The sequence below is a fragment of the Corvus hawaiiensis genome, chromosome 4 (assembly GCF_020740725.1).
Source record: "Corvus hawaiiensis isolate bCorHaw1 chromosome 4, bCorHaw1.pri.cur, whole genome shotgun sequence".
In the NCBI taxonomy this organism is placed as follows: Eukaryota; Metazoa; Chordata; class Aves; order Passeriformes; family Corvidae; genus Corvus; species Corvus hawaiiensis.
The window spans coordinates 64,707,353-64,732,411 of NC_063216.1; the positions used below are offsets into that span (position 1 = coordinate 64,707,353).

General features: G+C 43.6%; 1 protein-coding gene across 5 annotated transcripts in view; it reads left to right on the top strand.

Annotated features, from left to right (window-relative positions):
* CELSR1 (cadherin EGF LAG seven-pass G-type receptor 1) overlaps positions 1 to 25,059 on the top strand; it is a 176,979-nt gene that overhangs the window by 116,972 nt on the left and 34,948 nt on the right. For all 5 annotated transcript variants that reach the window (XM_048301140.1, XM_048301141.1, XM_048301136.1 and 2 more), the window contains exons 6-16: positions 9,275 to 9,432; positions 10,344 to 10,507; positions 12,161 to 12,286; positions 17,218 to 17,384; positions 17,847 to 18,032; positions 18,413 to 18,526; positions 18,845 to 19,019; positions 19,732 to 19,873; positions 21,571 to 21,691; positions 22,812 to 22,995; positions 23,792 to 23,893. In XM_048301140.1, coding sequence (XP_048157097.1) covers positions 9,275 to 9,432; positions 10,344 to 10,507; positions 12,161 to 12,286; positions 17,218 to 17,384; positions 17,847 to 18,032; positions 18,413 to 18,526; positions 18,845 to 19,019; positions 19,732 to 19,873; positions 21,571 to 21,691; positions 22,812 to 22,995; positions 23,792 to 23,893 — 1,639 coding nt within the window. The remainder of the gene's footprint in view (positions 1 to 9,274; positions 9,433 to 10,343; positions 10,508 to 12,160; positions 12,287 to 17,217; positions 17,385 to 17,846; positions 18,033 to 18,412; positions 18,527 to 18,844; positions 19,020 to 19,731; positions 19,874 to 21,570; positions 21,692 to 22,811; positions 22,996 to 23,791; positions 23,894 to 25,059) is intronic.

Consider the following 25,059-nt stretch of genomic DNA (forward strand, 5'->3'; position numbering starts at 1 on the left):
AGGCACATGTGAGTCTGGAGTTTAAAAGCCCCTCCCTGCAATTCCCCCGATATTTCAATTAGTAGTAATTGTTTTTGTTGGTGTTTTGTTTGCTTTTTTTTTTCTGATAGAGGGTAAGTGTGAAGTGATTGATATCTGGGAAAGGAAATCAGGATTTGGCTGTGGAGCGACATTCCATTGTCTTGACACAAAATAACAAATAACTCACCTCTAAATCTGTGTCTCGGGAAATTAAAGTGTAAAGCAGTGAAAGTCATTTGGAGGTCATTGAGATGTAAAGTGTGACCTGCTCCACAGCACTGAGTGGCTCAGCTCTCAGTGACAGCTTTGAGAAATCTCTCCGGCGACTGGGGAAGAGAGGGAAAGCGTGTACCTAGTGCCTGGCTTGTTCTCTCCCCCTCCTGCTTTTGGAACTGTTGCTCTCACAGTTTGCAAACACCACCTGAAAACCCTCGTAGCTGTGGTAGTGACTTTATATGCAAACACAAACAGTAACTTTTTAGAAAACATCCATACAGTCAGGGACCGTGTGTTGGCAAAACCAGCCTGAGTCCCTGCTCTTTTGGAAGCCTCATCTTTGGCAAGGCTGTTCAGTACTTACTCTTCTCACAACACCCAGGTTTTAAAGGCTTAACTTGTGTGCCCATCTAGGTCTGTGCCCAACCCACACCTGAGCCGGGTGTCAGCTGTGTGGCTTTTCCTCCTGGTGTGGGGCTCTCTGGTCACCCTTGGGAATCTGGCACCCAGTGATGCTCTTTGATGTCAGATGCTCAAGCCATCTGACACCTCTGCGCTGCAAAAATGCAAAGACATTTAATGGCATCTCCCAAAATGGTGATTTTCAGCTCCTCCGGAAGGCTAAGGAGATGTAAGGGACCTCCATGAGATCTGGCAGAAGCTGAATGGCCCTTGGCTCACCCTAAGGCCCTGAGGACAGTGCTTGAAGGCTGTGCTGTACAGTCCAGCCTGGCAAGGCCTTGCTCGAAGCCAGCAGAGTCATTGAAATGGCACCTCAGGAATTTGGTGCATGTTCTTTGAAGTGCACTGTTATCTCCATTAAATCATGTAGTAAATTACAGTAGCTCACCGATTTGCAGTAACTTTTCGGGTATTTTGTATCTGTCTGTGCAGTGAGACGAAACAGCACTTTGCAGTTACCTGGCCTTGCAGGAGTCTGTGTGCCAGGAGACCCTCACAAAGATCCAGCCATGGGGTCAGGTAGGGACCCCTTAGAAAAGTGTGGGATTCCTGGATTTTAAAGGCTGAAATGTGACTCCATTACCCACACTAAGCAGCAGCTTGCTTGGCAAGGTGTCACCAGGGATTTTTCCAGGAAGGAGTTAGTTGCTGTGCATAAGTGTCACAGGTATTTCCTGGACTCTGAGAGCAGCAACATTCACATCCTGGATGCAAAAATATGTCATAGAACATAAAAGATTTAAATAAAGCCAAAATATTTTAGAGTGGTACTTTGGCAGGTAGTTACAGACAAATGGCAAAGGGAGGAGAGTTTGCTGAACTAGGAGAGGACAGCAGGTGAAGGAGAGAAGGGGGATCTTCTAGCATCCTTCACATGTTCTCCTTTCCCAGTTCTCCAAGGGTGCTGGAGAACATCCTTGTTGGTGGAAAGAGAGGAAGGCAGCAAAATAGGCAGAAAAAGGGTTCAGAGGGCAGGAGAAGGAGAAGGGACATCAGCCACAGGGGCAGATCAGAGTGAGGAGAGGGCTGTAGAGGGAGGACAAGGGCACCCACATCAGCAGAGCACTGTGGTGAGTGCTGTCTCCCACATGGAAAACTGAATGTTGTCTTGAGAAGAGGGAATGGTCTCTTGACAGCCAGAACAGGTCTGTCTTCTTGTGTCACTGATTCAGCATCAAAGAGGTGAGAAGCATCTGGGAATACATATTTGAGGATAAAATTTCCATTTGTAGACAGGGAAAACTCATTCTTCCCATCAGCACTACAGCAGCCCTTGCCAAAGTTAGTCAAAACTAAGAATATACCCTTTGCAGTAGCTGGATGGTCACGCTGTGGAGGCAAGAAGCGTATCTGGATGCCATGTCTGTTGTAACCATGGCTTTTCACAGCTCTGCTGTGCCATTGCCACATGTTGAGACAGGAGGGGCTGCTCCCCATCTCTGCCCCACTGGAAGAGCAGCAGCAATTCGGGCAGTGCCATTCACTGGTGCCAACTCTCATAGCTGTGCTGAAAGCCTCCTGCTTTGAATATCAAAGTTTAGCCTCTGGATGCAGCCCTAAAGGAGATAACAAATGAGGCCAGTAAAACTTGCTTGACTTTGTGGGCCAGCCCAGATCCTGATGATTGGTGTTGCAGGGCGTTTCTCTAGGAAAAGGAACTGGTCTGGTGGCTTTTCAGGATTTGCATTTTTGACTCACTGATGGGAAGCTCTTTGGTTTTCCTTTTCACTGTCACGGGCTCTCATGTTTCTGTACAGACTTGAGCCAAATTTGTATAAAGAAGTGCCATTAAAATATTCAGTGAATAAAGGGGATACATACATCAAAGGAGTAAGGGGGTTATGTGAAATGACTTGTCCTGCCTTTCCCTGGTGACTAATCAGGATCTGTTCCTCACACCACCTATTTAAAAGGTATTCTGGAAATCTGTAAGGGGAAACTAGAAAACAACGATTAACGTTAGTGGTTTCTGTAATCTGGCCTAATTTGGAGTTTCCTGATTGATCAGAGTGATCTGCAAGTCCATGCTAAGCTCCTCTGGCATTTCCTAGTCTCTCCCCAAGGACTGCAAGCAGTGTGCTTTCCCTGTTTATTTTTTCCTGTTTATTTATTTATTTTCCTTGCGGGGGGCTGGGCTCCGGCAGCTTGTCCAGGGAGGCCGCCGCCGCCGTGGGCCCTTAATGAGCTTTTTGACCACTGAAGCAGCACAGCATCGCCTGGGAATCGCAGGGGTTCCTCCCTTCCCCACATCAGACCGTGGAGCAGAGGCCAGCGGGTTAACAAAGCAGCCGGGGCGGCTGGCGGGCGGCCTAATGAGCGCCAGGGAACCGCACAGGGGGGACCCTGCGGTGGCCGGAGCCCCAGCAGCAGCCTCCGGCAGGACCCAATGCCAGTTCCCCCATTTTCTCCCATTATTACTGTAGCTGGAAGCGTTAGAAAGCAAAGAGCCCCAAAAAGTATGAATATAAGGCATTTTCCACCCAGCACTTTTGTGGCAGTGGGGTCTGAACCAGAGCATTAACAATGCAGAGGAGAGTATTAAAAAAAATAACTAGGAAACAGATTCTTTTTAACCTTTAACCACTCCAAACAGCCAATAAATCATTAGCTACTAATTAACAAAAACAGAAGGGTAACTTACTGTCTGGTAAGCAAACTCTTGGAATCACTGAAAGGCTGGCACTGACTTTAGGATGGCTTTTCTTCTTACACATTTGCAGTTATTGAAAAGACAAACAAGCCAAGCTCTGAATATTAAGCTGTGCCATGCAAAGCATTTTGCTAAAAGACCGATTTTCTAAAATAGATTTTTAATGTGTACAGTGAACTGAGCAAATGCAGAATTTACAATATGCAACATCTGACCCCCAAGAAAATAGGTCTCCTGCTGGTGCCAAGTGTAATGAGGTACGTTGTGTTTCATCGGCAAGCAATCCTGGTTTGGATTCCCTAAGTCTTGGCCATACTTACAGTCTGCTGCTGAATCATCTCCTCAGCTCCTTCAACAGACTCAATGGGGTGGCTAAAGCAGGCGGAAGACCTCCTGGCCAAGGTTCGGGCTGGAGAGCACAGCTTTCAGTCTGAGCTCAGGGAATATCCATTATGTTGGAACACGCTCTGATGGCTGACCAAAACCACTCTTCCGTCTTTCCATCTGTGAGAAAAGTCAAGTGGCAAGTTTTTATCTAAAAATGGAAAAAAGTTTTCTGGTGGAGGAGATGTTTGTGAGACCTCTGGAAAAGACTATTATCTTGCAGATTACCTAATAAAAGAGTGAGATCCAGGAATCTGAGTGTCACCACTGCTGCTGGTTGTCTAAATAAACATTTGAACTTTGTGGTATTACTATTACATGTACAGACACTATCTAGTCTAGTTTACTTTAAAATAAGTCTGACAAAGATTGGACTACTTGCTTAAACCTCTCCAACAATTTTGCATCCTGGCTTTTGGAAACAGTAGGACATAGAATGTAAAATACAATGGTTAAGTGTTTAGGACAAGGGCTCCCATTGTCCCTTGATCTATATGTCTTTTCCATTCACTGTGCATCGTTACACCAGCTGTGTCTTTAATAAGTAACTGTGTGGGCTCTTGCCGTTTAAATATTTACTTAAACATAATAGAGAATCTAAGTGAAACTGAGATACATGAGAATATCCACATCTGACATTCTAAGTGGAATCAGAGTGGATTTGTGCAGTGGATTTGCAAATTATAAACAGACGTGTTTTGATGACCTTCTCTCCTCTATCTGGTCTCCATTTATGAAACACAAGTTCACAGATTAAGCTTCTCAGGTTTTTTCACCTGGGAGAATCTACATGTCTTTCTTGATGTTGAATTTATGGGGAGAAGTCCAAACATTGCTCTGTAACTGGGTTTCATGAAAATCAGATTTGGCATCACTAGTAAAATACCTCCACAGTGGTGTTCTCTCACTGCAACCTGAGAAAGTCACTACAGGTGGCCAAAGGGAGTTCCATAACCCCTTGCAGCTTGAGAAGGTCACTCCTCCAGGTCATCACTGAGGACAGTAGATGAGTTTCACTGTTATCTCTGCTATGGTCAGAAAGGCAGCCACAATTTTCAAAACACATCCTAGGAGGCTGTCATTCCTGTAGTCACATTTTGGCTGTGACTCTTTCTGGGCAAGGGTGAATGTCATGGGTTAGACATGAGATGGGAGATTGTCACTTGTAGATCAGAACCTCTAATCTTCATGAAAGCTCAGTGAGGCAAAGTTAAGTTTCATTACATTGTCTACAATTTTAGGTACTAATTGCCATCATTTGAGGAACATAAATATGGTTCATCTTGGTTTACAGACAGAGAAAAAGGTAGGGGACTTAATGCTGTCACATGTGGATCCTGAGACAGGACTGTTCCTTTCTCTTCTCCAAATGACCCTATATGTGACTATAACATGAAAACGTAAGTCAGAATAACAAAACTAATTTCATTATGGGATGCACAGAATGTTTGAAGCATCACTATGTGATGGTGATAAAACACTGCAAAACTGAGGGCTGCTTTTTCTTCCTTTCATTTGAGTCCCGGAATACTCCGCTTCTTTCATAGCTTGTTTAAGGGAGACCAAGTTCTCTCTCTGTCACTGTTTGATACCTCTTCTTGCTACTCAGTGTTACAGCATGTGGTCTTTGAAATTTGAATCCCAACTTCTTTCTGGAGAAGCATTAACTGAAAAGGCAGCCTTTAGGGTTAGGCAGCAAAATGTAAATTTTCAGCTCTATGAGCAGGAACTCAGTTACATGACTTGCATTACTATTAATGGGGGTCATGCTGGTAAATTCCTGTACACCACATTGCACATTTACTCATGAGTGCAGAATTGGCACAGCTAATGAAACCTGCCTTTTGGGTAGCATGTGTTTCAGGAGATGGGTCTGACAGGCAGAAAGGACTGCTAAGTACCCAGATGAAAGTCTGGCTTTTAACTCCTTGAACATATTTCCAGAAAATAATAGTGTGAACTAATGCTGGTTAGTGTTAGCTGTTCCTACTGTTAGGGATCAGTCTTGCTCCAGTAGGATTTCATTGAGGCAAAGATCATGTCTGAAATGTGAATGTGTGTGCTGTCATTTAGTGTTGGCGATACACTTTGTGGTGCATTTTCCACATACTACTTACTGTTACTTACTTTCTTTCAAACATAAGCCAGTCCTCTGCTAACACTGGCTTCTATAATCATAAACAAATTAAGGGCTTTCTTATCATTTTCACTTCTGCTACTTTCCCAAAGACGATGCCTCCTATGGCTGAGCATCACCTGGTGATTAACAGCCTACATTACACATGGGCATCTTATACCGCTTTATTCTTGTTCTGTGTCCATTGCAGTGATAGCATCTTGTTTCCAAAACTCTTTCCCAGCCTTTACTTTGCTAGGTTAAACTTGCCAAGTCCATTTTGCCTGTTTGATATGGTAAACTTGGCCCTGCTCTGGCTGCTGTTCTGTGCACCTGCTGTAATTGGAAGGTATTTTTAGTAAATGAAAACAAAACTGCCCAAACATTCTATCCTGTGCTGTCTCATAAAACTTTCCTCATATGCATCTGTGCAACAGCCCAGTGTTGTATTGCTTTTTTAGCCTTTTAATCTCACCATGGTTCCTAATTGTTTTGTAGTTAATTAGTAGGGTTTTTTTATTATTTTTCATCATTTAGTGCTGAGAGTGTCAGAGTCTGCAATAGGAATTGTTGTCATCAGATCCCAAGTTTCATGTTGTGGGTTTAATTCCCTTTCTTGCATGCAACTACTCAAAGTGATTATTTTTTTAAATTCATGGTACTCTAAATATCCTTTTCATCACCAGTAACCTATATTTAACATTAATCAACATATTTAATGAATAAAATCTGTTCCATGATTCATTGCTGAAGGAGCTCCTAACTCAGGCTTTCTCTGATAAAGTCAGAGAATGTGTTATTTATTTCACATTACTTCAAATATAGAGTATTGCCTATGTTAGCTGTTGAGAAGATGAGTAGTGTGTAGTACTTGCCACATATTTTGAGCCCTTGTCCCATTAAATCACTAAGAAAATCTCTCTTTCCTTTTGCAGTAACATATTCTTGTATTTTGGGAAAAGTCTGTCCAAATTCTGTCAAATGAGCCTTTTAACATGGTCAGAAAATCACCTTGTGTTTGAACTAAATATGGTTTGAGCTGACAATATATCTTCATTCACTGGAATATTCCCTTTCTTCATGGTTTTGTGTGGTCATCAGAGCCAAAGAAATGCCAGAGAGCTGTGCTGCAATGAACAGTCAACATCTAGAGAAACACTCTTCAGTTTCTATGTTAAATAAAAGTAGAAAAAAATCAATTTGCTACTGCAGCTAGTGACTGTGAAGGAGCAGCTGCAAACTGCTGAGTCTCATCAGGTTGCAATCGTGATTAACATTGGGCAGATCCCCCCTGCTGCGGGATAAATACCCTGCCTTTGTCAAGGCTCCCATGTAAGAAACAATAGATTATTTCAGTGAAGCACAAGAACATAAATGTTAATCGAATCATTCCTCCGAATGAATAGAAGTAGCACCCAGAATGTAAACATTTTAATTTTGGAAGGGAGGGTCTGCCTGTTGGTTAGTTTTCTGTGTATTTTTTCATGTACTTTGAAAAGCCGCTCACTAACACTGCCATCATTGCATACAATAACATTTTCAGCACTTTGAATACGTGTGTTTCCAGTCTTTCCAAGCTAGGCAATGGCAAAGTCCAGGGACTATCGGAAAAAATAAAATCTGCCTTAATATCACTCAAGAGAGGTCAAAACCTTATACTGAGTAACTGCCAAACTATGTGATCACGTTAGTTCTTGGTAGAGGAAATGGAAAATACTTTCCAACTGGAATTGACACCAGGAAACATATTTTAAAAATGTTTTTTATACATTGGGATAATTACCCTTTAAAATAAATTTGTCTCTACACAGATGATGAAAGTGATTGTATTTTAACAAATTTATGTGTGTGTAAGTGAAACAGAAAGAAGTCATTTATCCTCTTACTGCTTCCTTGTTTGCTTTACAAATTAGGAATTTCAGAATGCAGTCAAGCAGTACGTGTTTTAAAACAAGTGTACAGCAAGCTACAGATGCCCACCCATCTTCATTTTTATATGAATACAGCTGTTGTTGATTAACACATCGTATATATATGTTTTGACTTTCAGTGTGTCTAGTTAGATCCTGCTGACTTCATTCCTGTGGGGTGTCCCTTTGCAAAGCCAGTAGAGTTCAGCTCATTGATTCTCTTGTACCCATAATGTCCTCAGAGATCTTGCACCAGTGGTAGATGAAGACCCCTTGGCTCTATGTGAACACTAAACATGGAAACAGTTTTCTTACGGGGTTTGCTAGTTCTTCACTGAGGCTGCTACGCTGCTGTTTATACATGCACCCTTTCTTAACAGTCATGATGTACTTCTCCACTGGACAAATCTGTCTCTTGAGTTTCTGCACAGCAAATATCATCTCTTGTCAGTCACTCTGGGTTACATCTCATCAGTTACAAAATTAGTGGAGATGACAAAGGATTCTTTTGTGGTGGAAGCACAGAAGTTTGATGGTTGGGATTGAATTCCTGGTGGTCCCATAGGAAAGCCTGTCTGTTGGGATCACTGAATTTCCCCACTCAGTAGGTGCTGAACTGGAGAGAACAACTGACAGCAGGTGATTAGCAGAGTGAGCCAGTAACAGTGGAGGTGTGAAGCTGAGTGTGATAATTCTAGTTTTGTGGCTCATGTTCACCAGGGCACATTGTGATTGGGTGGGCAGGAGTTTCCTACTGCCTGGGAGAAGCTGGAGGTGAGGAAAAGCCAGAGCTTTTATTGCTGCTCTAAAACACACTTTCTTTCCATCTTCCATGCTGCATCTTCAGTGTCAGTCTGTGTGCCGGCACCAGAGCAAGCACAGATCCATCCATTATTTTTGATTGTCCAGCTCCACAGATCATTGGTCTCTATTCTCCTGTAACTAGAAACTGGGGGCTTCTCAGCCAGCCTAGCAATGGGCAGTGGTTTTTCGTGCATTCCATCTTGTAGCTAGAACAAGCAGGTTTCATCTAAGCTCACTCCAGTCATCAGACAACCCCTCGCTACAGCTTTTATAGAGGCCTGAACTCAGTTCCTGGTAGCCCTGACAGAGTATGCCCATCAGAGAAAATGTGACTTAAGCCTTTAGCCTCAGTTGTAGTATTACATCATTTTAGGGTTTTCATTCACTTGAGGTGAAGAGGTGCAAAATGAGCATAATTTATTAGAATTTGCTATGCAGAAGTGAAAAAACACCTCTTTGGTGTGATTTGGGCCAAAGTAGTTCAGCAGTGGAAAAGACCAAGCTACTTCTGACCACCCTGTGTATCATACTGGGTATGTGTGGACTCTGAAGTCAGCCATCATGGTTTTTCCTTGCCTAACTTGCGCTGTTTTGTTTATATATTCTACTTTTGTCCCCTTTGGGGGGTAGTAAGAAGTATGTTGTTGAGCTGACAGAACCAACATTTCAATCCCATGTGTATGTAGCACATGTGCCATTTATTTTTTGAAGCCAAACATTGGCCGATTAGGAATTCCCCATGGGCCTTCTGGAGAAAAGGTGGCTGTGGTGACCGTGGACGACTGTGACACAGCAGTGGCTGTGCGCTTCGGGAGCCTCATTGGAAACTACACCTGTGCTGCCCAGGGGACTCAGACTGGCTCAAAAAAGTAAGGATTCCTTATATTTGTGTTTTCTACTCATTCTCTTTTTCCAGTGGAGGGTCAAGAGTATGCAATTAACCACTGAGCACTAAGTGATGAACCAGTAAGTTGGAAAAAGAAATGACGTAACAAAAAAAAGTAACAAAGTTTCATTTGGGACATGGAATTGCTTCCATCATTTAAGTTAAGAGTCCTATCCTAAAAAGAGGTAGAAATAAAGGATATACACAAACGACCATTGAAAATCATTGGATGTGAAAAGAGGTTTCCTGTGAAGAAAGGGAAAAAAAATTTAGTACTGTTGAGTTTAAAGAGGAGATTAACAGCAAGCAACATAGGGGGGATATAAAGTAATGAGTGATAGCAGAAAGACCATTGAGATACGCATGGTGCTGTAATATCCTAAGAGAGGGGCACACCATAAAAACTGGGGCTAATCCAAATGACCAGATGATAACACTTCTCACACAGTGTGGAGTCATTTAGTAGAACCTGCATCCACTAAATGTCATTAAGACTAAGATCTTCAGAGGATTTAAAAAGGATTGGCACTATATAATAATTAAGTCATTATATAAAAACGTACTGCTTCTCAACCTTTGTGCTGAGCAGCATCAGCCAGTCCCTGCATGACTGGGGTCAGAAAGAAGTGTCCTGTGGCTACACATTTTTATCTAATTTTCATTTTCTTCTTCATACAGGCCACTGTTAGGGACAGGTCACTGGATTCTATATGCACATGACAGCTCCTAAGTTAAAAGTCCGTGTTACTGGACGGTCCTTTGATTACGAGCTCTGGAAGTGCTCATGTAGCAGAGGGAAGTGCAGATCGAATGTGTTTATGGAAGTGATAAGATAAAGAACAAAACAAAACAAACTCTTTGCAAGAAATTATAAGCATTTCTTTGTTTCTTCAGATCTTTGGACCTAACTGGCCCTCTCCTCCTTGGTGGTGTCCCAAACTTGCCTGAGGATTTCCCGGTGCACAACAGGCAGTTCATCGGCTGCATGAGGAACCTCTCCATTGACAGCAAGCCCATCGACATGGCTGGTTTCATCGCCAATAATGGCACTCTGCCAGGTATGGGCCACTAGTGCCCCAAAGGTCAGCACCAGAAAGGCCTCTGCCACAGCTGTGTGTGTAGCAGGGCTTAGGATATCAAAGGGGCTGGCACTGTGAGGTGCCCCAGGAAGGGGAAGGGGACAGAGGGTTCTGAAATTACCCCTGTCCCCCTGTTAGCACTGTTGAGGGCAAAGCAGCCATGGGGCACGGACTTAAGGTGCTGCTTGGCATTGTGCTGCCATTGTGTCTCTGGCCAGACCTCATTTGTTTGAGCAAGGTGCAGTCCACACCTGTGCCATGGGGGCACACAACAGCCCGGCACAGGGCACACTTCCAGGATTCAGCAGCACACAGGAAAGGACTGGGCTTGTTTAGACTTTCTGCATTGCTGGGAGTTTCAGGCAGGAATTTACTCCTAAATTAACTTTTCTTCTTCTATTTTTTAACTACCTATTAAATGTCTGTGCCAGTTTGGACAAATTTGAAGGAAAATATCCTCTGATAGAAGGCAGGTTACAACCAACTCTCCCCCACCAGGTTCGGGAAAAAAAAAATTTTCCTTGGAAGAAAGTGAAAGAGATAAAAACTATTTATTTAACAAACACACGGGAAAAGGATAATAATTCTAAATAATAAAACCTCTTGCTTTGGAGAGAAACCTGGGAAGATTTCAGAGTCCTTCTGTAGGTGTGGTCTCTCTCCTCCTCATTGGACCTGGGTCAGTGTGGGCCCACCTCCAGGTCCTCGGTGGAAAATTCTCCCTGTGTGTTCTGATGTTGAAACAGCCCAGAAGAGAAGAAGTGAAAAAACAAAGTCCCAGGAAAACAAAGTTCACCTCTCCATCTCCCTCTGGAGAAAAGGAACCAAAAGCTGGCTGAAAAGCAAGCAGGGTGCTTCCTCCGCTCTTGCTACCACAGCAGCAGGACACAGAGGAGTGTGTATCTGTGTCCTTGAACAACTGTTTTGAAAAGTTCACTTGGTTTTTTTCCTCTCCTCCCTCTCAGGCTCAGTTTAAAGGCACAGAAAGGCACAAAGTTAATTTCTGGGCACAGAGCAGCAATAGGGGATGCACATCATAAAGTCACCCCAAGACAATGTCATTTTGCTCTGAAAGCCAAGGGGATTAGTTAATGAAAAAGACAACACTTAAAATGACTTTTTAATAAATTGTGTTTGTTCTGTAAATAAAATTCTGCAATCCCCTAAATCTGAAACCTGCTTCATGAAGCAGCCTGTTGGAGGTTCTGATTTGGTTTCCAGTCCTTGGATCCCTGATCAGGATTAGTTCCGGTGATTAGGTGTACAGAATTTTCTCATCATCCTAAAACTGGCTCCTACACACAAAAATGGAAAGTCCCTTCTGTCCATGCTGCTGAAGGTCTGTGTAAGAGCTAAATTGCAGTATGTTGCATTGATCGTGGATTAAGAAGGGAGTCATAGCATATGCCTTTGATAGACAGACTTGTCTTTATGCTTTTGACACATGATCAGCTCACATAAGCTTTTGCCATCCACATTTTGCTTCACTGACTTCAAAAATATTGAAAAAAAAAGCAAAAAACCCAAACCTGTAATGCTCATTTCTTCTTTTTACATAAAAACTCAAATACAGTCACTCAAAGCCTTTTTCTTATTAAAAACATGCAAAGTAATGGTTTTCCTGAATTGCAGGCTGTGCAGCACAGAGGAACTATTGTGAAACCAACTGGTGCCAGAATGGAGGCACGTGCATCAACAAGTGGAACACATACATCTGTGAGTGCCCCGTGCGCTACGGAGGGAAGAACTGTGAGCAAGGTAGGATGCAAAGAGCTCGTCTTGCTTTGTCATGTGTGCACTTTTCATTGCCTGTCATTACCACCTCATAGCACATATGTCCAACTCTGGTGCTGAAAGGTAACAGAAGATTGCAGTTGAGACTGTCACCCATTATGTATGTGAAATAATTTTAGAGATCCCCTATATAGTAGATGACATACTGTCATGAATAAGAGCAGCTTTCATTGATTTACTTACATAAGCAAAGTAGTTCCAAGGAACTTGGCAGTATTTAGTAATTTGTTCATAGTAATAATGCCTGATCCTAAGCCCCTTTAAATCAGTGGAAAGAATCCCACTGACTTTACTGGGCTTTGACTCAAACTGGGGATGAATGTGCAGTTTTAATCACCACTTTTTGGTAAGAAGGCATTCTGTGCTAAGTAAGAGGACTTTCAGTTTTACTGGATTTCTCTTTGATTGAACACAATGTGCATAGATGTGTAAAACCTCATTTCTAAAGGATAAAGGAGCAGCAGGTGAGTTTTATAGGGTGTGAAGAACTTGCAGTCAGTTTTTTCCCTAGAAGTGAGGAGTTGTGTGTGTGAGGAGTCCCATGGGGTTGGTGCTGTAAGGTGGCTGCTCCTTTGGAGTCTTCCTGGATGCTTCCAGGAAAGAAAACCTGCTTCTACTAGGCATGTCTTTCCTAAAAACAGAAGGCCAAATTCTGGTCCATGATGCAGATGTGGTAGGTGTTTGTTTTTGTTATCCCCCCTGATACTTAGCCCAGAATAGTGTTGCGGTGTGATCAAGGATTTTGTTCTTTTGATATATCTACCCCAAACTTCTTGGTTTATCTACCCCAAGCTCTCTTGGTTATTCTTGGTTACTCTGACCAGGGTGTGGACCCTGCAAGAGCAGGTCTCCAGATGAGGTGAATACACCACAGGGATTTGCAAACCCCTTTAGCACAGCATCCCTCAGCCTGGGCCAGGCCTAGGTAATGGCAACTACTCTTCCCTTACCTGAGAAGCAGCAGTATTAGTTTAAGTGGAGAGGACACATGGTTAAGTTTCTGTCTTGGAGATAAAGATTTGCAGAATAGGGAAAAGGAATGATGGAGACGTCTTCCTATGCTCCACCTCACACAGAGCCCAGAGCTGTTATTACTGCCCCTAGCCTGGTACCTACTTTCTGGAGCAGCTCCTCAAATATTTTGAGCTTCCCAGGTTTGTATGAAGATCTGATCTTTCCATGTGTCTCATGTCAAATATCTTTGTTGGTGAAGTTCTTGTGTTTTCTTCATGGTTGGCTGTTCTCTATGCTGCAAACCCACTCTGATGTGTTCTGAGGGGAGTGCCAGGGCCCAGCTATGGTGTGACCTGTACTGGTGAAAATGGAGTACTGCTATCACGTGCAAAGACTATCCTTCCCTCTGTCTTTGTCTTGCTTTCAAAAGGAAATTTAGAATTTGATCAAATGTTTGTTTTATTTACCATTTTTTTATCCCGAACTCAAGACCAGTCCATAAAGCTTGGGATTTAGAAAATCATCTCAGAACTGCCCTGTAGCCATCCCTGGAAACTCATTTTAAGTTCAGGTGATAGAGATGATGGCAGTCACAGCAGCACTGCTGCCCCTCATCCCAGCTGTCACCTCTGCCTCCAGCACTGTGCATTCCTGCATGTTCCCTTTGTCACTCCATAACCCCATGTTCTTGCTGATGCCTCAGTTTGTGGGGTTTTTCTGATAGTTTGAAGGCAGCAGGCTGCTTGCTTCTTTGATGATATTTGTGGGCCAGTGTCTCTATGGAAAAATTGCAAGCCAAGAAAGAAATGGATTGTTCTGGAATGTGACCAAAGATTTCAGGAGCCTGAAGTTAAAGTCAGGAGGAATCACAGATATGCTATACTCCTGTCTTTCAAGTTGCTTATTTGAATGCTTAGCTATGATCCTTATTTTAGGATTATTATTAGGCATCTATTTTTAAAAAAGTCTTAGATCGAATATTTGCATTTTTGAGTTGGAGTGCTGCATTTCTTCCATCCCTTTGGCAGTGCTGGTTCTGCTTCAGGCTCACAAAGACTTTGGCAAGTTACCAATCCACCTTTTTTGATTTCCTGCTCTTCAGAAACTCTGGGATCTGGTCTACACTAGTGAGGATGGGGTGTTTTGCCTTCACCACCCTCCTAGAACCTGCTAACTCACCTTCTGGCAGCTCTCATCCCCCTCTGCTGACATATAGAAGGGAGATAAAATTAAGGAAATATTAGTTTCACCTTTATTGTAATTTAATTATTTTTAAAATTGTATGTTGCAATACTGTGAAGATCTAGCAGCTGTGTCTGACTCACTTATAGATGGCCAATGTCATTGTGCTAGCCTTGGGCTGAACACCACAGGTCTGCACCTAAACATAAGCTTTCACGCGTCCAGCACCCACACTGCAGGTGACATCCAGTGGGATGCTGGCAGCATGTTTCCCCAGGTCCTGTGTCTCCACGGGGAATAGCCCTCATGTCTTTCTGATGGCCTGTTAAATGTAGGAGTCTCTTCAGAGTGTAAGTACATACACAGGCAGTGCTTCAAAGTGACAAACCCTGGGCACACAACTGGTTTGCATCACTGCACCGCCGATGGCAGGGAGGTGCTGTGCTGGGAAGCACGTGGGCCTCTGTGGTGACTGGGGAGGTCAGGTCCCATCTGGGGACACTGGATGTGGGCAGCACCTCCATGGACAGTCCTGGTCCCGGGCATGAGGAAGGGCTGGGGGAAAGAGGGAGGTCAGAGGGGGCTGACAAATGGGGATTTCTGTTTAACTAGGAGGGGAAGGTGCACCCTGGCCCCAGGGAAGGGAGGGAAGTTGGGAGAAAGTGTGGGAAGGGAATGGTATTTGCAAGTACAGAAAGTCACCACCAGTGATAAAAGGAAGAAGGTGGCTAATTGCCATGCCAGTCCAGTTCTCCCAGGAGCAAAGGCAAAATGCTTGCAAACAGCATTCCCAGCCTCCAGCAGGTGGGGAGCCCACAAGTTTGCATGCTGCCTCTGCTCTTCAGAGGTAGATGGGCTCAAAAACCTCAGCAACACTCTGGAAAACCAGTAGCAAAGTTGGAAACTGAGGTCATTGTGGAGGTCACCAGGGTAGAGGAGGAAGGAGAAGGCTGGCTTTTGCACAGGTGGAGCAAGAGAAAATAATCCTGCTCAACACTGATGTCCCGGTTACTTTAACATTGATGCGGTGCAGTGTGGGCTGATGAATTCTGTCCTGGCCCAGAATTGTGCCCTGGCCCAGACAGCCAGAACTCAAGCACTGCGTTCAAGTTTTAAGCAATCTGGGGACATCTGTATTTGGTGACAATCTTTTTTTAAGTTGCTGTCTGATTTTCAAGAGCAGGCTATGCTGCAGTTGTTCCACCTTATGCCTCTCTGGCATTTGTGGTATGACTGCAAAGGGGAGACCACAGGCTGGAGCAGGAGGGAGAAGGGCTGCCCCTTGGGGCTGCCTGCCATTAGCCTGATGTGGGGTGGTTGGGTAATCACATCTTAGGGAAGGACGGGTCAAGTTACACCTCTGGCTTGACTAGTAGTAGCCCACTAGTCCCTGAATTTTTGTTTCTCACAAACAGGAAGCTGAAGGGCTTGCACTTTACTCCAACTCCTGCACTCCACTCCCACCACAGCCTTTCCCTTTATAGACACCAGAAATGCAGACATATGAGAATTTGGGGTTTGGGTTTATTCCTCAAAAAGATACAACTTCATATCAACTTTACTCCATTTTCTGCTGTGGTGTCATCCCTCAACCTTTTTCTAAGGACTTGCCATTTCATAGTAACATGTACACATTTGTACATACATGATCTCTCCTACTACAAAAAATCCAGAAGGTGTCAGCAGATATGGTAGTGTGGAGCAGAAAGGGAAAGACTGTTAAACCCTGTCATTTCACTGGCCAACTACACGGACTCAGCACATGATGCAATAAAATCTGGGTGCTAATCTGTGGTGGTTGCACCCAGTCTCCACTGCCTGCTTCCACTGGCAAAAAGCTGTCATGAACTTCACCAACATGCCCACAAGTAAGGACATCAGGCAGGGGCTGATGGCAGATCCACTACAAGGTTCAATGTGTGGTGGAGGTACCATGTGAGATGTTGCAAATAGCACAGAGCTCCCATGGTTTAATTTGTGTTTCTGATCAGTGGGATCAACTAATCCATGGTGCTGTAACTCCTGTTACCCAAGGTAACAACTTTAAAATTCCAAGGGAGTGGGTGTTCCCATATTTTCCATCAGCAAAGTGTTTTCTATTGAAGGATGTCACTGGTGTCAGCCTGGGGGAGCTGTGCTTGTGCAAGGTTAGAGAGGAGGGCCACTCTTCAGCAGTCACCTCAAGATATTTAAGGCAGATGATTTAGGCAATTTCACACAAACTTTCTGCCTGTGAAAAGGCTGTGTAGCTGGTACAGCTGAATAATTTGGCCCTGGAGTATTCATAGTTAGTTCATATTTCCTGTTGCCTCCCAGCCTTTTCCTGTGTTTAATCTATTAATTAGAAGCAGGTAATCAAGGTTATGTTGAAAACATCTGCAGCAACTGTTGCCCTCATACTTCCTGCTCTGTCCACCCACTCACCAGCAGAACTGTATCATCAGAGATCCTGAGCTTACCTTTCTAGGAACAGCTCTCACATGGGTAGTGCCATAGCAGTGTGGAGGTGCTACTTTCAAGTACAGGCAGCAAGACAAGATGCCTACCCCACAACCAGGGTAGTTTGTGAATTTGCACTATTATCAGCTGCTTCACAGTAACTGCCCTAGACCAGCTCTTAATCCATGGTAGATTGAATACAACTCAGTGGAAGAGGGACTAGCTCCCTTGTGTCATCCCTGTGACATAGCATCATTTTTTCCTCTTAACATTTGTCCTGAAGGATATCAACTGTTTCTCTTCTGTATTTTGATTTACAGCAATGCCTTCTCCTCAGCGTTTCAGTGGTGAGAGCATTATCATTTGGAGCGACCTTGACATTACCATCTCTGTGCCATGGTACATTGGGCTGATGTTCAGAACCCGGAAAGTCAATGGCATGCTAATGCAAGCCAATGCCGGGGCTGCATCCAAGATCAACATTCAGGTAAAAGTGTGGCTGCCTTTGGTTAGAAAAGAATTAATTAATTAATTCCCCCATCAGTGGATATGGCCAGATGAACTACATAGCTTCGTCCACCCAAAAAAATGCATGTCAATAAAAACATATCATTACTTTAGCCTTTTACAAAGATCAAAAAATGAATGATCAAAATATCATTATAAAAATCATATTCATTTAAGATTATTTTACTAGTCAGAGGTAGTAGTGGGCATTAATATAGATGTTAAAAATGTGTCTATCGCTTTGGGGTTTTTTTGCCCATAAGGGAAGTTGAAGTCTGAATGTCCAAAGTTATACAAGGAGTTCTTGCAAGCATTCCCATCTTTACACTTTGGACTTTTATTCCTTTTGGGTTGTCTTAAGAAATGCTGTTATTTTGCCCTTCTCCTCGTTCTGTGTCAAATACAAATGTAGCAAAAGAAGACATGATTTTTTTTTCAACAGATACTGAACAACTACGTGCAGTTTGAAGTGTACAGTGGCCTGAGCCAGGTTGCTAGTTTGAAGATGAGCCAGTCACGGGTCAGTGATGGGGAATGGCATCATTTATTAATAGAGCTGAAAAGTGCAAAAGATGGTAAAGATCTCAAGTACCTCGCTGTCATGTCCTTGGACTATGGCATGTACCAGGTAAGGCAGCATCATAACTTCGCCCCTGAGCACTGCACAAATGCTTTTAGGAGGAAGTAGGATAAAGGCCTGTGGACAAATACTTAGGCTGTGAGACATGTTCTGCAGTGATTTATGCCTAATCAGTGATATTAATTTTTTAAGCCTTTTTATCATAAAGCATAATAAATTAATATCACTGATTAGGCATAAATCACTGCAGAAGGTATCTTACAAAGAAGTAAGTAAAAAGTCATGTTCTGATGTCTGGCTCCTCACTGCTTTGGTATTTTTTCTGTAATCTACTGTTAGCTACTGCTCAACTCCATCACTATAGAAAGAAGGCTGTCTGTGTCACAGAGGATGATAGTGCTTCTTATCAGCTATCCTTTTCCTCACAGAGCACTGTGCAGATTGGAAATCAACTACCTGGATTGAAAATGAAAAGCATCATTGTGGGAGGTGTCTCTGGAGACCAAGTCTCTGTTCAGCAGGGATTTTATGGATGTATGCAGGTATGAAATGAAAAGTGTCGCAATAAATTTTGAACTCATGAGAAAATACACAGTGAAAATGTGGGGGGTTACTTTTTATCCACCCTCAAACATTTCTCCATAAAAATTACCTAAGAATCAAAATATTAGAGTCTACCTACTGTGCTAGGTAAAAACCTGATCGCATAGGGGAAAAACATTTGAAAAAAAATCTGGGTTTGGCTTATCAGGTGATTTCTTTAAATTGTAGTCTCATTGATTGATGAAAATAGTGAAACACATAATACTGTACTCTGAAAGAAGACTCTTAATTTAAAAATAATTGTCTTTTGTCACCAGGGAGTAAGAATGGGAGAGACGTCTACAAACATAGCGACACTCAACATGAAACAGGCTATCAAGATTAACGTGAGGGAGGGCTGTGAAGTGGATAACCCTTGTGATTCCAACCCGTGTCCCCAGCACAGCTACTGCAGTGATGACTGGGACAGCTACTCCTGTGTCTGTGATCCAGGTAACCTGGTGACCACCCCATCCACTCATATAGGAGCTGGATCACACCTTCATGCACTCATCAGAAGCAGCACAGCAGGAGCAGCAGCATGCTGGCAAAGTGTTCATCTTCTGATTCCTCATCTTCCAATCAGTGTTACCCTTCTCACTGTTACTGTAGCACCCTGGAAGCTGCAGTCCTGGGCTAAGAATCCAGGCAACGTATCCACTAAACAGAAAGACAGTCTCTGGTCCAAAGGACTCCTTCTGTGCACCTCCCCTTTTCTTTTTCTGGTTTTTTTTCATTTTCTTTCTCAGCCTTTTCTGCTGTTGAATTTCAGTCTCTTACTCTGCATCCTAATCAAGATACTTTGAATGTTTTCTCTGTTTTGGAGCATGTAGCCAGCACATGCTGTCAGCACCCAGCACAGTCACCTCCCATACATGGAGCAAGAGAATACAAAACTATTTGTAGCACATGCCCTGAATATAAAACTGGGAACCAAAGGCACAAGGGTGCCTCAAGCATGGTAACAAACTGTCTAAAAGAATGGCTTACTATCATTTTGTCTGAGAGGGACAAGAGTGCTTCATTTCTGACAGTATCTCAGGGGGAATCTACTGATTATTGAAGGTGTGTTATTAGTGTAAAAGCTTAAGATAGACAGTCTTTTGGAGACATGCAAATCGTAAATTACAATGGTTGCGGTAATTTTCTTACCTTGTCTCCCCAGGGTACTTTGGGAGAGACTGTGTTGATGTATGTAACTTGAACCCATGTGAGCATGTCTCCACATGCGTGCACAAACCTAGCTCATCCCACGGCTACACCTGTGAATGTGGACAAAGCTACTATGGACAGTACTGCGAAAGCAAGTAAGAGAATTATTTTTTTCTTGGTTTCTTGATCCTTCCAGGTAGCTCTTCCTCTAAGGCAGCAGTCCTCCCACTTCCTTTTCTGCTCTAGTAAACTTTTCTGTTAAAATCTGAGTGGTATTTTAGACTCCCTTGCCTTTTGGCATTCCTGAGCTCTTCCCAGAAGCTATACAAACTTCCATGTTACTCAGGAGCTGCTTTTCTTCATCAGCAGCTCAGGGGCTCAACCAGTTCTGCTGTGTTACACAGCACTGCATCTCACCTGTACCTTGTAGTGGGCTTAGCCTGAGTTTGCTCTCCATCTCTCCCCCAGCTTCCCCAGCACACAGAACGATGCAGCATTTTGGTGGCCTGTAGCAAGATAAAGTCACTTTGCAGTTTGGGTCTAGTCCCTGGGCTGGCAAAGACCATCTGTTCTGGACAGTCTGGGAGCCTGTGTCTGTTGCTTTGTGGGTGAAATGTGCTGATTCCCTCGTCAGCAGCTTCCTGGTCTCAGATAAGCATTCAGCAACCAGCCTTATCCCAGAGGCGGCACTTTGATTTAATGTAATATGGGCCATTCATGATGTGCAAATGAAGTGCATTTGTCTGCCCATTTAGAAATGGCTCATGTGATGTTTCCTTCCCTTTGAAAACTGCAAGCTTCTTCCTCTGCCTTTTGTTGTGTGGGCTTGCAAATGTTGGCCATGCTGTTGCCAGATTTGTCTTTCATTCCTCTGGATTAGTGACACAGAGACATTGTCCCTTGTCATTATCTGCTGACATCGTGTCAAGTGCAACATTGTGGTTTTCATAATCTAAAGCATTGAAGTACTAACCTAACTGTAAACAAGATTGGTAGTGGTCTTCGAAACAGATGAAAATAGCTTTTCTTTCCTAAAATGAGCAGCAGGGAGGGATGCCTTGTGCATTTCCCTGATCCCAGTCTCAGAGTTGTCGTTCAGGCTGTTGCTTGACTAAAGACTCCCAGCTATCAGAGAATCAGAGGTCCCCTTGCCAGAACTAATGTTGGGGCATCTGTGGGGTAACCTGCTCAGAGGCTCACCCAGAATAAATAATACCAGTGAGAATTAGGGTTTTTCTTCAGCAGGTGTGGCCTTTGGCTTGCTGCTTAGCTTCCAGTGCTGCTGCACTCAGTCTGAATCATAGTCTTTGATCCATAGTCCAGATCAAAGCTGCCACCCTTCCCTCATCCATGTCCCCAGCCATGGGCCCTCTGCCTCCCCGGTGGCAGACCAGGGCTTTTCAGACCCTGTAGTGATCTGCCCGAGAAAGCCAGGTGAGCTGAAAGTAGTGGCTTTTCTCTACAGGATGAGCTTACAGCCAGCTTTGCACCTGAGCTGGTATCCCTGTAGGCTGGACAAGAAGCCCTCCTGCCCACAGAGAGTGGGCACATAAAGTACTGGGGAGCTGTACACCAAGGCAGTTTGTGGTGGTAGGTAAACCAGGGCACAGGCTCAGAGCCACCTGTACTTGAAAATATTTCAAGCATTCCCTCTACGGTTCCATAGCACTGATATTCTAAATTTTCCTGTATTATAGTGTATATATATTTATATATGTACTGATTGCTGGTTGAGATACATTACACTCGATAAGGTTATGGAGTTGAATGCAGATTTGGCCCAAAGCTTTTTTGCACACTTTTTAAGAGGAAACTTAAAATAACTGTCTTTCAATCTGATTTTCTTTAATAGGATCGACCTGCCTTGTCCCAGAGGTTGGTGGGGAAATCCCATCTGTGGCCCATGTAATTGTGAGACTAGTAAAGGGTTTGATTCTGATTGCAATAAGACCAATGGAGAATGCCACTGCAAGGTAAACAAAAGAAACCAGTCTTAGGTCAAAATTTCTGTAGTTTAAAAAGTAACTGTACCACTAATAATTACAAGTGAGTATCTGAGACAAAGTACACAGAGTTGTGCTTTGTATCACATATATATGTATGTGTACAGTGGAGTTAACCATTACCCAAAACATTTTGCTGGCACCACCCTTCTCCAAATCATACCGTACAGCTCTTATCTTATTTGTGTTTGGAAAACCAAACCGAGAGGATGAAAGCCTGGCTCTGATCTCTGAAGTGCAGCCTGGTTTATCGGGGGAGATCAGACTGGGGTGCAGAGGAGTGTCGGTGGGGTTTTGTGTATCACAAGTGAGTAATAGCCATGAAACAGCTTGGGCCAGCTGGGTGAAGCTCTCCCCTGTGCAATGGCCAGCAAAAGGCGTGACAGCTGGAGAGAGCTGAAGGCTAAATGCTTTCCGCAGTGCCATCTCTGATGAGTTTTCCGTGGACAGGCAGGGACAGATGGGGGACATCGGAGGGGAGGAACCTCATCATGAAGGTTTTACAAAGGACTTCTCACAATAGGTTTTACAACTGGCTTGAATGACATCAGAGGAGCTGGGCCTGTGCAGACTGGCGTCTGTGAATCTGGCCCCCTGCTCCTTTCCAAAATGCCAGCAGGACACACAGCAACTGTTGCATTAAATGGAGTCAGTGGGGTGCCAGCTCCACGCTCTTGTTCAATCGTAATACCTCAGATCAAAAGCATGTACAGAGGTGATTTGAATATGGGATCATTGCTTGCTCTCCACCCTCTACATGAAACACAAATGCACAGTGCGGGAAGTTTCCTCAGTGGCTCGTTCATGCCATACAAGAGCAGAATTGCAAAGCTGCGAAAACTGTAAATCCTCCAGGAGTATGTTTGGTGGGCACTGGCAACGAGTGCCCCAGGAGTAATGTGGGCCATGTACCTGCACTGCAAATGGCAGTGCAAACCCTGGGTCTCTGATAATAGTAATGTAATTTTTATCTGTGCTCTGCAAAATTAGCCCTTTTTATGATGTATGTGCTGCTAGAGCAGGTCTCAGAAATACAAGCATTTTGAAATGTAAGTCAAATACCTGGTGTCTATCATTTTGGTTTTTCTAGGCCAATTACTACAGGCCCCAAAGCAGTGACACCTGCTACCCCTGCGACTGCTTCCCATCTGGCTCCCACACGCGCGCCTGTGACATGGAGACGGGGCAATGTCCTTGCAAACCTGGCGTCATCGGGCGACAGTGCAACCGCTGCGACAACCCGTTTGCAGAAGTCACCGTGAGGGGCTGTGAAGGTACCTCCTGGCCCGCCCGCGCTGCCCGTCAGCCGTGCTGCGGTGCGGGACCAGAGCCGCTGGCAGCGGGCACAGGGGGGACGCCGCGGTGGCCGCGCGGCTGTGTCCTGGGGTGGTGTGAGCCCAGCAGGATGGCTCCGGCAATGGGGGCTGCAGCAGCCTAAGCATACACCCCTCCTCCTAGATCTGTGCCAGTATGACTCATGGGGGCTGGGGAAAAGGAAAGCAAGCTCTTATCTCTTTAATTTTCCTCAAATGGGGGGAGCAAAAGACTGACACCAACTTTTCTTTAAACCTGAGTTGATCTGGCAGTGCAGTATTTTCTTGCTGAGCTGCAGCTGAAGAGGCAGGTGAGAGCCCTCACACCTTTTGCCCACAGACGCTGTGCCATGCGCCTCGTGCACTCTGCCTTTCTTCCCCATCTTGTCCATCCTGCCTTTCCTCTCACCCACCCACCCACCATCCTTCTGTGATCAGCACAATGCTGCTGCAACAGCCGTCTCACTACAGTGTGTGGGTGAAATGAAACAGCAATGTTTTCCCACAATAAAGGGGCAAGCAGAGATAGGCAGAGCCAAAATCCAGAGCCCCATAATCATCCTGAGCTCTCCTCTGTCTGTCCAATCGGCTGGATAAGGAGCAGCTGATGGGTTACAGTTTGGAAGGCACTGCAGAGGACTGGTATCCTGACAGGGCTTTGGAATTACAGGAAGGTCCTTCAGGCAGGTTGAAATGTCTCATTGTTGTGATTTTTATCTTGTCAGAAAAATTGCATCATTTCTTTTTCTACTTTCAGTAATTTATAATGGCTGTCCCAAAGCTTTCGAGGCTGATATTTGGTGGCCACAGACCAAGTTTGGCCAGCCAGCTGCTGTGCCTTGTCCTAAGGGCTCAGTGGGTAAGTTCCCTGAGTAAATAATTACCTACTTTATCTGCATGCCTCTAAAGGAGAAGAAAAAAAAAAAAGAAAGAAAAAATGTGTACATAGGGAAAGGCATTAATTCATTTGGTCTAGACACTGCAGCATAGCTCATGCATATCATGAGCAGAAAAGTATAGCTAGTTGAAATCAAAGAACTGTTAGAGTACATTTGGAATACTAGCAATAAATAAATACAAAAGTACAGCAGATAAACATGTACAAAGAACAAAAATTTTCTATTTCCAAAAAAGCAGAGTCTTGTTTGGTTGGGCTTTTTTTGCTATTTATCAAGCAGCTCTTACACATGTAACTTTTAGTTTCTAGTGACTTAAAAGTGCTCTTTAGCCATACAGTTCCTCTGGTCAAAGATAAAATTAGGAAAATCGTATTCCTGATGACTGTTTTACTAGGTTTGCAGGCTACTAAAGCTAAGAGTTGCAACAAAACTCACATTTTTCCACACGATATCTTTTCCATAAGTGAAAACAGCTGAAAAACACCTTTTATAAAGTACATGAGCTGTGCTGTTTTGTACAACAGGCAAATTACAATCTGCTTTTTCATATATGTCTCTGAAAACATGTATCAAATTTTTGAAAACAGAGTTCCCAATCTTTTCCAATGGCTGTTCTATGGGAAATGAAAACTCTCTCTTGGTTCAGGACCTGGTAGCTCTCTGCTGTGAGTGCTCCTTAGGCTCAGGGAGTTATAAATAGTTATGTGACTGCCCAAAATATTTATTGGGGGAGGCCACTGCCTATAGGTGTGCACAGGATTTGTGGTCAACCTAGCTCCTGTTCTAAAAATTTTTAGGTGTTAGAATTGATTTATTTTTTTTAGGTGAAGAATATTTTGGTGATTAAACAGTATAAAGTTGAATTAAAATGGGTTTTCTGCACTGTTCTTGTGGTTGATCCAAGTGTCTTTTCTAGCAAATAGACTGGCAGGCAATGTTGCTTATAGTAATTGCCCATTCTAAGTAAATTTTAGATCATTCAAAAAAGTAAGCCTTATAATAATGAATATTCAAACTAAGAACCTGAGGCTTAATTGTATTCACCTAGTCATGAAAGAGAAATAATATAATTAGATACAGTAAAATTAATTATAGTTCTTATTTAGATATTGGTAATTAAATGGGT